This window comes from Schistocerca serialis, chromosome 11 (genome assembly GCF_023864345.2).
Source record: "Schistocerca serialis cubense isolate TAMUIC-IGC-003099 chromosome 11, iqSchSeri2.2, whole genome shotgun sequence".
Classification (NCBI taxonomy): Eukaryota; Metazoa; Arthropoda; class Insecta; order Orthoptera; family Acrididae; genus Schistocerca; species Schistocerca serialis.
Genome location: NC_064648.1, coordinates 66456856 through 66472758, shown reverse-complemented (window position 1 = coordinate 66472758; position 15903 = coordinate 66456856). Strand labels below are relative to the sequence as shown.

Genomic DNA, 15903 nt, shown 5'->3' with positions numbered 1-15903 from the left:
GTGTGACACGTATGGTTTCATTTAAAGTGTGACTTTAACATTTATCTTTAGATCCCATACATCATTTTAACTTATTTTGAAATTCTATAACATTAATGAAATTTGGACCTAATATGACACTACAATAGATAATCAAAACTTTTTTAAGTCAACAAGAGTAAGTCTCAAATCGAAAATGAGAGTTACACATAACTGTTGCCTTTTCGGGTAGCACAGTGTACGAGTGTCGGGCACCGAAGCGAAGCCCTGGCTTACCTGACGTTAGACCCGGAGTTCCTGCGGGCAAATTCTGCGAGGCTGTCATACACCTCGTGGTGGTTGGCGGTTACCAGACACAGAATCCTGCCACTCACTTCCCACAGCCGACTCACGACGTGTGGCGTTGCGAGTGCTGTCGGCACGGGGCGGAGACTGGACAGGAGGCAACACAGGGCATTCACGTACGTCAGGGTCGACGTCAGCGGCGGCTGCAAATGCGTACAAAATCGTCAGTGCCTCAATTTCAAACTTAATCCGTGACTTGTGACCGCATCTGTAGCTGTGGTGCCTCAAATGGGGAAAATTTGTGAGAAATGTAGATAACACTAGAAGTGTGCGAAGAACTAGTGAAAACAAACCGATGTTCAAAAGTTGGAGCATCTATACAGACATACTTGTTACATTATTCATATGTCTAGTTGCACAGGTTCCCTCTTGAACAAGAATCTTCAGGGATGTGGGACAAGTGAATCCACAAACTAACACAGGAAAACACTTGTCAGAAACTTATTGTAGACCATCACTTAACTGATATACTCTGTATATGGTAGAAGTACAGCAAATAAACATACAAGGACTTCAGAAAAGAAGTCACACATTATTACAGCAGGCCAAGTAGCTTTTGTTGAATGCTGCGTTACAGTGACACAGATTGTGACACTGTTTTTCAACATAGCCACCAAACCTCTGTAAACGACAGTTGGAACATTCTATCAATTGTTCAGTACCTCACCAATACAAATCTGCTTCTCAGTCATGAAGCCATTCGAGAAACACCGTGTGAATGTCCTCAGCATCAAAAAATCTGTGTTTTCTGTGAATCAGTTCCTCAATTTCCTGTCAGCTACGGCCGATGACAACGGCCTTCCTTTCCGATAAGCGCGACCAAATTTGTGCGACCTCCATCAGATTGTTGGCACCATTTCACTATGGCTTGAATGACATTACATTTGGTCTGTACACCACCAGAATTTTACAGTGAACTTGTGTGTAACTTAGATGTTTTACCTACAAGAAACATACAATCCTGCATACTTCAACTTTGGCTTACATTTCTAGTTGCCACACCATTTTGCTCGAACACTGTGTTGCACCTGTTACCCTGTAGTAGAACAATGTCTACAGGAAGTTCTGAAAATGTACTCTCTCCTGCTAAAAAGCCACTCTTATTGTTCAATGGTCATATGCTCCCGTACGAGCCCTAATTTCCATGTCTCGTCTTCGTGGTCCTTATGCAAAATGTTTGTCGGTGGCAGTAGGATTGTTCTACAGTCTGTTGGAAGTGCCATTTCTCTAAACTTTCTCAATAGTGTTCTGTGAAAAGAATATTTTGCCTCTGGAAAGTCTCACTCGTGTCTGCGGAGAATTTCTGAAATACGTGTCGATTGAACCTGCCAGTAACAAATCTAGTGGGCTGTTTCTGAATTGCTTCGATGTTTTCCATTAATCTGACTCCAAACTTGAGCAGTTCTCAAGAATGTGATGCATCAGCATTATGTTTGAAGTCTCTTTTATAAATGAGCTACATTTCCCTAGAATTCCCTCAGTAAATTGAAGTTGACCATTTACTGTTTCTGCATCCACATTTCCATTTCAAGTTGCTTTGCAATGTGTGTGTGTGTGTGTGTGTGTGTGTGTGTGTGTGTGTGTGTGTGTGTGTTGGGTCTTATGGTCGCTCAACGTCGAGGTCATGAGCGCCCTGACACACATTAAAGGGAACGAATGTGGACAAACCTAATAAAACTGAAACACACACGCAAAGAAAGTAGGAAAAGAAGGAAAATGCTACATAAGAAAGTAGAACGTAAGGAAAGGGAAAACATAGCAACAAGAATGCCACAGTAAATTGTCATTGGCTGGCCACTTACATAAAATATGGGCGAGCTTGTCACACAGTGAGCAAATTAAGATCCTCTCCCTAAAATCTTTGTAAAAACATTTGACATGACACAGAACTTTAAAACTTTAGCCGCATTCATCCGAGTGTTGCCTTAAAGAGATGGCAGGTCCGCTGGCAAGTCAGCCACGGCCCGCTGGTCAGAAAATAAAATGCAATCTAATAAAACGTGGCGCACAGTGACCTGGACGCCACAAGCACCACACATTGGAGGGTCCTCCCACCAGAGCAGGAAGCCGTGCGTCATAGGGCTGTGGTCTATCCGAAGCCCAGTGAGGAGAACCTCATCCCATCAACGGGGCTGAAAGGAAGTACACCGCACTCGCATTGTGAGCTTGACTATACGGAGCTTATTGTCAGTCACTTCCAGCCACTCATCCTCCCACCGACGCATGACTCGTGAGCTCAACAGTGAGGTGAGTGCGTGCAGGGGGATAGCACACTGAGATACTTGTGGATCGAGACACGCCTCCTCGGCTGCGAGATCTGCCCTTTCATTCCCAGCAATGCCGACATGCCCTGGAATGAAGCAGAAAGCCACCACCTTCCCCAATCGCTGTAGGTGGAGAAGGGCATCCTGGATGGTCTGGACTATTTTATCTGCTGGATACAAACATTGCAAAGAGTGAAGGGCACTTAGTGAATCAGAACAGACAAGAAATTTAGGATGGGAAGAATGTCTATCTGCTCCACAGCCCGCAAGATCGCAGACAATTCTGCATCAAAGACAGTAAAAGTCTGAGGCAGTTGGACCTTGAGGACACAATCCGGAAAAACAACAGAGCAACCAACGGATTCCCCTTGTTTCGACCCATCCGTAAAAACAGCTACATAGTCGTGGTGCTCAGATAAAATGGCAGAAAATGCTACATTAAAAACGGTGGCAGGAGAGTAATCTCTCTTGTACTGCAATAAATCTAAAATCACTCCAGGCCTCTTCAGTAACCAGGGTGGCAGGCAGTTAAAGCCCGGATTTGGGGTTGTACAGACTCCACACCGAGGGGCTCTAGCACACGTTGCACACGGATCCCAAACGGCAATGTAGCCCGGGGATGGTGGGAAAAAAGGCGGTCCAGAGGTGGATGAGCAACAAGATAGTGAGCAGGTGAGGCGGGAGCTGCAAGACACTTACAAGCCTGGTGCACCAGCAGGAGCTGCCACCGGATGGTAAGTGGCAGTTCCCCAGCCTCAGCACAGAGGCTGGGTATGGGACCGGTCCGATAAGCACCCGTAGCCAGTCGAATCCCAGCATGGTGGACAGCGTCAAGGATCTGCAAATAAGACGGCCTCGCTGACCCGTACACTGTGCACCCATAGTCCAGCCATGAAAGCACAAAAGCTCGATAAAACTGAAGGAGACGTGCCCTGTCCGCTCCCCAAGACCTGTGACTGAGGCACTTGAGGATGTTTAGTGCCTTCAGGGTTCTGGCTTTCAAGTCGCGTAGGTGTGGCAGCCATGACAACCTGGAGTCAAAAATTGGGCCCAGAAACCACACTGTGTCTCTAAAATGTAGGACAGTGTCTCCTATATGCAAGGCAGGCAAAGTAAAAAGACGATGAGAACGATTAAAATGAACACAAACACACTTATCAGCAGAAAACCAAAAACCCGTCTTTGCAGCCCACTCCTCTAACCGCCGCACTGTTAGCTGGAACTGACAGCTCACGGTTGCAATACTGGAGGAGGAACACAAAACACAAAGTTATCCACAAATAAGGAGCACTGTACTGGACTCCTCACTGGTGATGTTATATTGTTGATGGCTATGGCAAAGAGGGTAACACTTGAAACACTACCCTGGGGGACACCATTCTCTTGCTCAAAGCGATGAGACAGAGTGTTACCAACGCGGGTCGGAATAAACCGCTGAGACAGGAAAGACTGAATGAAAATTGGGAGGTGGCATCGAAAGCCCCATTGATGCAGTTGTGCAAGAATACAGTGTCTCCAAGTAGTATCATATGCCTTACTGATATCAAAGAAGATACCGATACAGTGATACTGACGGAGGAAAGCCTGCTGAATAGACGTCTCTAGGAGGGTCAGGTTGTCGACGTTGGACCGAAATTTTTGGAATCCACACTGAGAGCGGCTAAGGAGCTGTCTGGTCTCTAACAGCCAGACCAAACGACAGTTAACCATCTGTTCCAGGGTCTTTCTGATACAGCTTGTCAAGGCGGTACTACGATAACTACTGGGACATGTGCGGTCCTTTCCTGGTTTGAGGAGAGGGATGAGGATTGCCCCCCCCCCCCCCCCCCCCCCACGAGGTGGGGAACACTCCTGTCTGCCATATGAGATTAAAACATTCGAGGAGGATTTCCTTTGATGCCGCTGGCAGATGTCGAAGCATGGAGTACCGGATGCAGTCGTGACCTGGTGCAGTGTCAGAAGTCTCAGTAAGTGCCGATTCAAGTTCCCACATGGAGAAAGGGGAGTTGTAGGCCTCAGAACTGTTCGACCGAAATTCCAAGTTTGCTCTTTCTACAGTCGCACAGTAGCGACGAAACGCTGGATCCTGGTTTGCCGTGGCAGTGCTTTGTGCAAAATGCTCTGCCGGCATCTGAGCAATGGCTCTGGGTGTCGTTGGGAGGCATCCCTGGTGCTTTGCAACGTTATGGCTGTATATTTATTCATCTGACTGAGTTCAGTAGCTCACACTAATACTGTATTCAGACCTTAAAGGATTGTTTTTCCTACTCATCTGCACCAATCTATGTTTTCCTATGGTGACCGGAGGCTGCCATTCATCTCACCAAATAGAAATTCTGCCCAAGTCACTAGGATGCATACAGGATTTTGTCAAAGGGGGCTCCGATTTGCTGAAGAGGTCCCTAGAAAGACTAACACTATTCATTTATTCTGAAAATTTCCATAAAGAATTTTATTCAACAATGATCCTGGAGTTCTCATCGAGCAGAGATATGATTTCGTTACTTAGAGAGATGTATTTTGGCAGACCACTGAGAAGCATTCATGCTTCAACTTCCCTTCATCCTCCCAGGCCATTTTGCGCTCTTTGTCTTCCAGTCTGGGTTTGAGCTGAGAAAGTGATCAAGAATGTTTGAGCACTAATTTTTTGTGTCACCATGATTATTAACAACAGGACTTTCGGAATGAAGAGATCTCTGTTCAACAGTGAAGCTAGAACAAGTTTTGGTGATGGAAATGCAAAGAATCCAGAATTATTCAACCTTACACTTTCCCAAATGTCCTCATTTAAGTATGAATCTCCCGTTTCTTACAACATAAGGAAGATAATTTCCTGTATTAAATAAAGTTCCAACAGACAAATGCACAAGCCTAAATGAGGAGAATTTTATTACTATTTATTTAGCATGTGGCTTTTAGCGCTGGGAGTCTCTGAAGAGATGCTCAGCTCACCTTCGTTGCAGCTCTTTTAATTTAAGCAGAGGAACTGCATCTTTAAGGAACTGAAATCTGTCAGAAAAGAAAGGTATTTGGAAGGAATTGTTTGTGACCTATAGTAACAGACCAACCCTGGCTTTACCTAAATTGGAAATGGGAAACCACAGGAAACCATTTTTAAACTATTTCACCTCTCGAATCCAAGGACTGCTACCTCAATGGCTCAGTACACAGAGCTACCCCATACCAGCAGAGAATTTGGAAAAACTGGTTGTTATACATTGTTTTAACGTAAAATAAAATGCATCACAACAAAAGATTGAAGTCTCAAATTGAATGTTTTTCCTTTAATTGTGCATGTTTAGTCATTTGATAGTGCATGAATCCTTGTACATTTTAAGAGTTAATTGTACATGGAATTGGTGGCTTCAGTTATTATAGTAATACAATAGCATAAATAGATTTTGGATGTAAGGGGGAAGGAAGGATTCAGGGCATAAACAGCTCAGAAAAATTCAAACAGCGCATTGAAAAATCTTGTAGAAACAAACAGACTATAGAATGTACTGTCATCACATACTCCTTTCACTCTCCACAAACCCCTCCTCATCGACCCATATAAGAAATGATTTTCAAAATTGAGTACTGCACAGATGACCAATTTGGGCAACTTTTTATTGTTTGGGCTACTAGTGATAGAATATCAAGCAAATATTTTAAATAAATGCAACCATCACAATTTGGATAATATTTTTGTTGATCAATGTGATTTTTGTGTGACACAGACAAATCAAAATGAATTTTCATGCACTGATTTTAATTTAATATTATTTATAATGGCATTTACTGTTGCACTGCCTTGCGAAATACTGAAATATTGCAACCCAAAGTTCTGCTAGCCTCCAAATAATGAGTCCAGTGTTGTTGTAGATAGGTAGGTAGGTAGTCAGATAGACAGACAGACAGACAGATAGAAAGGTAATTAGCTCTTATAGTAATGCGTACATATTTTTAACTTGCCATAATGCTAGTGAGTGAATAAAAAGCAGTTTTCTTCTTCTTTCTTGTTACAAACCTATCCATATTTAGTAACTATCATAACAGCACACAGCACAAAAACAATAAACAAAAGCTCTTACATTAAAATCCACTGGAAGTAAGAACTGAACCGATTAACAAAACAACAACTGAGGTTAGGTTAGGTTGTTTGGGGAAGGAGACCAGACAGCGAGATCATCGGTCTCATCGGATTAGGGAAGGACGGGAAATGAAGATGGCCGTGCCCTTTCAAAGGAACCATCCTGTCATTTGCCTGGAGTGATTTAGGGAAATCACAGAAAACTTAAATCAGGATGGCCAGACACGGGATTGAACCGTCGTCCTCCCGAATGCGAGTCCAGTGTCTAACCACTGTGCCACCTCCCTCGGTAACAACAACTGAGATCAAGCGAAGTTAACAATTGTCACGGTTAAAATAGGGATGGGCGATAGCCAATAGTGCTATGAGTGTATAGACAGTTTTAAACTATCATTGGCCTTGCTGACTATTGATAGTGCATGTCCCTTTTTCATGGTATAACTGAAAATCAAAATATCTTTCAGTTTCACTAAATGGCAACTAGGTCACGTGTAATTTCATTTAGGTGATGGGAGGGGTAGTCGAAACCCCCTGGGCCCACCCTGTGATTACAGGTCACTTTCCTGCACACTACGGCATCATATGCAAACAGTCACAGATTACTGCTCATCCTGTCTGTCAGTTTGTTTATGAATATTGAAAATAAGAATGGTCCCATTGCACTTCCCTGGGGCACCACTGACAATACCCTGGTCTCTGATGAACACTCACTGGACAAGACAGCATACTGCCTTTTATTACTCAAAAAATCTTCGAGCTATTCACATATCAATTATGTGTGCTCAGACCTTCGTTAAACATCTGCAGTGTAGCTCTGTGTCAAATGTGTTCCAGAAATGTAAGAATATGGAGTCTGCCTGTTGCCCCTTTATCTGCATTCCACAGGATATCATGCGAGATAAGGACAAATTGAGTTTCACATGAATGATGATTTCTAAATTTGTGTTGATTTGTGAATATCTTAAGTCTGAAGACTGGTTTGATGCAGTTCTTCATGCTATTCGATCCTGTGCAAGCCTCTTCATCTCTGAATAACTACTGCAATCTACATCCTTCCAAATCTGCTTACTGTATGTGTCTCTTGGTCTCCCTCTATGATTTTTAACCCCCCCCCCCCCCCCCCAACCCACCCCAATTCTCGCCAATATTACATTAATGATCCTTTGATGTCTCAGAATTTGTCCTATTGACCGATTCCTTCTTCTAGTCAGCTTGTGCCACAAATTTCTTTTCTCATTAATTCTATTCAGTACCTCCTATTAGTTATATGATCTACCCATCTAATCTTCAACAATCTTCTGTAACACCACATTTCAATAGCTTCTATTCTCTACTTGTCTAAACTGTTTATCATCCACGTTTCATTTACATACATGGCTACACTCCAGACATATACCTTCAGAAAAGACCTCCTAACATTTAAATCTATATTCTAAGTTAGCAAATCTCTCTTCTTCAGAAACACTTTGATTGCCATTGCAAGTCTATATTTTATATCTTCTTTACTTTGGCCAGCATTAGTTATTTTACTGACATACCAAACTTCATTTACTACTTTTTGTGTCTTTTTTCCTAACCCAATTTCTCCAAATTTTGCCTGTTTTAATTCAACTACATTCTATCGTTGTTTTGCTTTTGTTGATGTTCATCTTATGTCCGCCTTTCAATACATTATCCATTCTGTTTAACTCCTCTTCCATGTCCTTTGCTGTCTGACAGAATTACAGTGTCATTGGCAAACCTCAACGTTTTTATTTCTTCTCCTTCAACTTTAATTCCTACTCCAAATTTTTCTTTGGTTTCCTTTACTGCTTGCTCATTGTACAGATTGAATAACATAGGTTATAGATTACAACCCTGTTTCACTCCCTTCTCAACCATTTTCATGCCCCTCAACTCTTATAATTGTGACTGGTTTCTGTAGAAGTTGTAAAAAGCCTTCCTCTATTTTACCCCTGATACCTTCAAAATTTCAAAGAGAGTATTCAAGTCAACATTGTCAAAGCGTTATCTAAATCTATAAATGCTACAAATGTAAGTTCACCTTTCCTTAACCTATCCTCCAAAGTAAGTTGTAGGGTCAGTATCGCTTCAAGTGTTCCTACGTTTAACCAAAATCCAAACTGATCTTCCCTGAGGTTGGTTTCTACTGGTTTTCCCATTCTTCTGTAAAGAATTCGTGGTAGTATTTTGCAACCATGACTTACTAAACTGATAGTTCCATAAATTTCACACCTGTCAGCAACTGCTTTCTTTGGAATTGAAATTATTACATTCTTCTTTAAGTCTGTGGGTATTTTACCTGTTTCATACATCTTGCACACCAGGTGGAATAATTTTGTTATAGTTGGCTCTTCAGAGGCTATCAGTAGTTCTGACAGAATTTTATCTACACCTGAGGCTTTGCTTTGACTTCAGTCTTTCGGTGCTCTGTCAAATTCTTCTTGAAGTATGAAATCTTCCATCACATTGTCATTTATGTCCTCTTCCCTTCCTATAATATTGCTTTCAAATTCATCTCTGTTATGTAGATCATGTCCTTCCACCTTTCAGTTTTCCCTTTTTTTGGTTAGGACTGGTTTTCCATCTGATCTCTTGATAATTATACAGCTGCTTCTCTTTTCTCCAAATACCTCTTTCATTTTCCTATAGGTGGTATTTATCTTTCTCCTAGTGACGTGTTTCTAAATCCTTACATGTTTCCAGTCTCATTTTTTCTGCTTCCATCAGTTAAATTGAGTATATCCTGTATTATCCAATGAATTCTACTAGGCCTAGTCTTTTTATCTGTTTGATCCTCTGCAGCCTTTACTATTTCACGTCTCAAAGCTACCCGTTTGTCTTCTACTGTGTTCCTTTCCGCTGTTCTAGTCATCCATTTTCTAATGCTCCCTCTGAAACTTTCAACAACTTCTGGCTCTTCTATTTTATCCACGTCCCATTTCCTCAATTTCCTACCTTTTCACAATTTCTTCAACTTTAATCTATGATTCATACATCTCCATCTACATATACATCTATACTCTGCAAACCACCGTGAGGTGCATGGCATGCATAACCAATACACTGAGGTCAGAGTCGACATCTGCCCCTGGAAATGTCTTAAAAATTAAAATATCATTCTGAAACCTCTGTCTTACAATTACATAATCAATCATGTCTGAGCTATGTCTGTAATTAATTGATAGGCTACATATACTAAGTTACAAATACAACTAAATAATAGTTATACATTTGTGTGGATATGGAGATTATGGGTAAAGCAGGTGGCAGACTTCAGTTTATTCCGAGAATACTGGGGCTGTGTGATCAGTCTACAAAAGAGATTACTTACAAATCACTTGTTCAACCCATCCTAGAATACTGCTCAAGTGTGGGACCAATACCAGATAGGACCTAAAGGGGATACTGAACATATACAGAAAAGGGCAGCACGAATAGTCAATCTGAAGCATTGCATTGTCTCCAGGTCTCTCTGAATGTATGTGCTCTGAATTTTAACAGTAAATCTTCCCCAGATTCACACAACCTCTCTAGTAGTATCTGGCACAAAAGTATGGTGAGTATCTCCATAATGCTCTCATGCTCACTGATAAACCTATGATGAAATATGCCTCTCCTCTTTGGATTGTCTGTATCGCTTCTATTTATCCAATCTGGTAAGGGCCCCAGTCTGATAAGCAGTAGTGAAGGATCAGTTGAATGAGTGTTGTAAACCAGTCCTTTTGTGCATGAATTATATTTATTTAGGATTTCAGACTGGTATCTGCTTATCTTGCAATTAATTTTACTTTACTGTTGCGTTTCTGTACCACAAGATGGGTTCTCCTAAATATATTGCTGTATTATTTTTTCCAGCGATTTAACAACAATAATTTAATTAAACTGTAAAGAGCCTTTCCACCTATTTCTACATCTGCATCTACATCTACAGCCATACTCCGCAAGCCACCTGAGGGTGTGTGGCAGAGGGTACTTTGAGTACCTCTATTGGTTCTCCCTTCTATTCCAGTCTCGTATTGTTTGTGGAAAGAAAGATTGTCGGTATGCCTCTGTGTGGGCTCTAATCTCTCTGATTTTATCCTCATGGTCTCTTCGCGAGATATACCTAGGAGGGAGCAATATACTGCTCGACTCCTCGGTGAAGTTATGTTCTCGAAACTTCAATAAAAGCCCGTACCGAGCTACTGAGTGTCTCTCCTGCAAAGTCTTCCACTGGAGTTTATCTATCATCTCCGTAACGCTTCCGCGATTACTAAATGATCCTGTAACAAAGTGCACTGCTCTCCGTTGGATCTTCTCTATCTCTTCTATCAACCCTATCTGGTACGGATCCCACACTGGTGAGCAATATTCAAGCAGTGGGCGAAAAAGTGTACTGTAGCCTACTTCCTTTGTTTTCAGATTGCATTTCCTTAGGATTCTTCCAATGAATCTCAGTCTGGCATCTGCTTTACCGACGATCAGCTTTATATGATCATTCCATTTTAAATCACTCCTAATGCCTACTCCCAGATAATTTATGGAATTAACTGCTTCCAGTTGCTGACCTGCTATACTGTAGCTAAATGACAAAGAATCTTTCTTTCTATGTGTTTGCAGCACATTACACTTGTATATATTGAGATTCAATATCCATTCCCTGCACCGTGCGTCAATTCGTTGCAGATCCTCCTGCATTTCAGTACAGTTTTCCATTCTTACAACCTCTCGATATACCACAGCAACATCCGCAAAAAGCCTCAGTGAACTTCCGATGTTATCCACAAGGCCATTGTGAATAGTCATGGTCCTATGACATTCCCCTGCGGCACACCTGAAATCACTCTTACTTCGGAAGACTTCTCTCCATTGAGAATGACATGTTATGTTCTGTTATCTAGGAACTCTTCAATCCAGTCACACAATTCGTCTGATAGCTCATATGCTCTTACTTTGTTCATTAAACGGCTGTGGGGAACTGTATTGAACACCTTGCAGAAATCGAGAAACACAGCATCTACCTGGGAACCCCTGTCTATGGCCCTCTGAGTCTCGTGGACGAATCGCACGAGCTGGGTTTCACACGATCGTCTTTTTCGAAACCTGTGCTGATTCCTACAGAGTAGTTTTCTAGTCTCCAGAAAAGTCATTATACTCGAACATAATACATGTTCCAAAACTCTACAACTGGTCGACATTAGAGATATATGTCTATAGTTCTGCACATCTGTTCAACGTCCCTTCTTGAAAACATGGATGACCTGTGCCCTTTTCCAATCTTTTGGAACGCTATGCTCTTCTAGAGACCTACAGTACACCGCTGCAAGAAGGGGGGCAAGTTCCTTCGCGTACTCTGTGTAAAATCGAACTGGTATCCCATCAGGTCCAGCGGCCTTTCCTCTTTTGAGCGATTTTAATTGTTTCTCTATCCCTCTGTCATCTATTTCGATATCTACCATTTTGTCATCTGTGCGACAATCTAGAGAAGGAACTACAGTGCAGTCTTCCTCTGTGAAACAGCTTTGGAAAAAGACATTTAGTATTTCGGCCTTTAGTCTGTCACCCTCTGTTTCAGTACCATTTTGGTCACAGTGTGTCTGGACATTTTATTTTGATCCACCTACCGCTTTGACGTAAGACCAAAATTTCTTAGGATTTTCTGCCAAGTCAGTACATAGAACTTTACTTTCGAATTCATTGAATGCCTCTCGCATAGCCTTCCTCGCTCTACATTTCACTTCGCATAATTTTTGTTTGTCTGCAAGGCTTTGGCTATGTTTATGTTTGCTGTGAAGTTCCCTTTGCTTCCACAGCAGTTTTCTAACTCGGTTGTTGAACCACAGTGACTCTTTTTCATCTCTTATGATCTTGCTTGGCACATACTCATCTAATGCATATTGTACGATGGTTTTTAACTTTGTCCACTGATCCTCAAAACTATCTGTACTTGAGACAAAACTGAAATCTGCCTTTTGTAACTTTTGCTAAACAGAAAAATCTTCCTACCTTTTTTAACATTTCTATTTACGGCTGAAATCATTGATGCAGTAGCTGCTTTATGATCACTGTTTCCCCATTCTGTGTTACCTGTTTCAAATAGTTCAAGTCTGTTTGTCACCAGGTCTAATATGTTATCGCCACAAGTCGGTTCTCTGTTTAACTGCTCAAGATAGTTTTCAGATAATGCACTTATAAAAATTTCACTGGATTCTTTGTCCCTGCCACCTGTTATAAATGTTTGAGTATCCCAGTCTATATCCAGCAAATTAAAATCTCCACTCAGAACTATAACATGGTCGGGAAATCTACTAGAAATATTTTCCAAATTTTCCTTCAGGTGCTCAGCCACAACAGCTGCTGAGCCAGGAGGCCTATAGAGACATCCAATTACCATGTTTGAGGCTGCTTTAACCGTGACCTTCACCCAAATTATTTCACATTTCGAATCTCCATCAATTTCCTTTGATACTATTGTACTTTTTATCGCTATAAACACAGCTCCCCTTTCACTGTCCAGCCTGACTCTGTGGTATACATTCCAATCTGAGGTTAGAATTTCATTACTGTTTACATCTGGTTCCAGCCAACTTTCTGTCCCTAGTACAATGTGGGCATTGTGACCATTTATTATTGAGAGCAGTTCTGGGAGCTTTCTATAGATGCTCCTGCAGTTTACTATTGTTGTTGTTGTTGTTGTTGTTGTTGTTGTGGTCTTCAGTCCTGAGACTGGTTTGATGCAGCTCTCCATGCTACTCTATCCTGTGCAAGTTTCTTCATCTCCCAGTACCTACTGCAACCTACATCCTTCTGAATCTGCTTAGTGTATTCATCTCTTGGTCTCCCTCTATGATTTTTACCCTCCACACTGCCCTCCAATACTAAATTGGTGATCCCTTGATGCCTCAGGACATGTCCTCCCAACCGATCCCTTCTTCTGGTCAAGTTGTGCCACAAACTTCTCTTCTCCCCAATCCTATTCAATACTTCCTCATTAGTTATGTGATCTACCCATCTAATCTTCAACATTCTTCTGTAGCACCATATTTTGGAAGCTTCTATTCTCTTCTTGTCCAAACTATTTATTGTCCATGTTTCACTTCCATACATGGCTACACTCCATACAAATACTTTCAGTAATGACTTCCTGACACTTAAATCTATACTCGATGTTAACAAATTTCTCTTCTTCAGAAATCCTTTCCTTCCCATTGCCAGTATACATTTTATATCCTCTCTACTTTGACCATCATTAGTTATTTTGCTCCCCAAATAGCAAAACTCCTTTACTACTTTAAGTGTCTCATTTCCTAATCTAATTCCCTCAGCATCACCCGACTTAATTTGACTACATTCCATTATCTTCGTTTTGCTTTTGTTGATGTTCATCTTATATCCTCCGTTCAAGACACTGTCCATTCCATTCAACTGCTCTTCCAAGTCCTTTGCTGTCTCTGACAGAATTACAATGTCATCGGCAAACCTCAAAGTTTTTATTTCTTCTCCATGAATTTTAATACCTACTCCGAATTTTTCTTTTGTTTCCTTTACTGCTTGCTCAATACACAGATTGAACAACATCGGGGAGAGGCTAAAACCCTGTCTTACTCCCTTCCCAACCACTGCTTCCCTTTCATGTCCCTCGACTCTTATAACTGCCATCTGGTTTCTGTACAAATTGTAAATAGCCTTTCACTCCCTGTATTTTACCCCTGCCACCTTCAGAATTTGAAAGAGAGTATTCCAGTCAACATTGTCAAAAGCTTTCTCTAAGTCTACAAATGCTAGAAATGTAGGTTTGCCTTTCCTTAATCTTTCTTCTAAGATAAGTCGTAAGGTCAGTATTGCCTCACGTGTTCCAGTGTTTCTACGGAATCCAAACTGATCTTCCCCGAGGTTGGCTTCTACTAGTTTTTCCATTCGTCTGTAAAGAATTTGTGTTAGTATTTTGCAGCTGTGACTTATTAAACTGATAGTTCGGTAATCTTCACATCTGTCAACACCTGGTTTCTTTGGGATTGGAATTATTATATTCTTCTTGAAGTCTGGGGGTATTTCGCCTGTTTCATACGTCTTGCTCACCAGATGGTAGAGTTTTGTCAGGACTGACTCTCCCAAGGCCGTCAGTAGTTCCAATGGAATGTTGTCTACTCCGGGGGCCTTGTTTCAACTCAGGTCTTTCAGTGCTCCATCAAACTCTTCACGCAGTATCGTATCTCCCATTTCATCTTCATCTACATCCTCTTCCATTTCCATAATATTGTCGTCAAGTACATCGCCCTTGTATAGACCCTCTATATACTCCTTCCACCTTTTTGCTTTCCCTTCTTTGCTTAGAACTGGGTTTCCATCTGAGCTCTTGATATTCATACAAGTGGCTCTCTTTTCTCCAAAGTTCTCTTTAATTTTCCTGTAGGCAGTATCTATCTTACCCCTAGTGAGATAAGCCTCTACATCCTTACATTTGTCCTCTAGCCATTCCTGCTTAGCCATTTTGTACTTCCTGTCGATCTCATTTTTGAGACGTTTGTATTTCTTTTTGCCTGCTTCATTTACTGCATTTTTGTATTTTCTCCTTTCATCAATTAAATTCAATATTTCTTCTGTTACCCAAGGATTTCTACTAGCCCTCATCTTTTTACCTACTTGATCCTCTGCTGCCTTCACTACATGTCTGCTTGTGTCTGTGTATGTGCGGATGGATATGTGTGTGTGTGTGTGCGCGAGTGTATACCTGTCCTTTTTTCCCCCTAAGGTAAGTCTTTCCGCTCCTGGGATTGGAATGACTCCTTACCCTCTCCCTTAAAACCCACATCCTTTCGTCTTTCCCTCTCCTTCCCTCTTTCCTGATGAGGCAACAGTTTGTTGTGAAAGCTTGAATTTTGTGTGTGTATGTTTGTGTTTGTTTGTGTGTCTATCGACCTGCCAGCACTTTCATTCGGACCGAGCGATGTGGCGCAGTGGTTAGACACTGGACTCGCATTCGGGAGGACGACGGTTCAATCCCGCGTTCGGCCATTCTGATTTAGGTTTTCCGTGATTTCCCTAAATCGCTCCAGGCAAATGCCAGGATGGTTCCTTTCAAAGGGCATGGCCGACTTCCTTCCCCGTCCTTCCCTAATCCGATGAGACCGATGACCTCGCCATCTGGTTTCCTTCCCCGAAACAACCAACCAACCAACTTTCGTTCGGTAAGTCACATCATCTGTGTTTTTAGATATATTTCTGTAAACGTACGCATTTCATTGCAATGCCTGAAGA

General features: G+C 41.7%; 1 protein-coding gene across 1 annotated transcript in view; it reads right to left on the bottom strand.

Moving 5' to 3' along the window:
• Positions 1 to 251: 251 nt before the first annotated feature.
• The window catches only part of LOC126426449 (uncharacterized), a 158691-nt gene continuing 143039 nt past the window's right edge, over positions 252 to 15903 (bottom strand). The window contains exon 5 of the mRNA XM_050088364.1: positions 252 to 467. Coding sequence (XP_049944321.1) covers positions 252 to 467 — 216 coding nt within the window. The remainder of the gene's footprint in view (positions 468 to 15903) is intronic.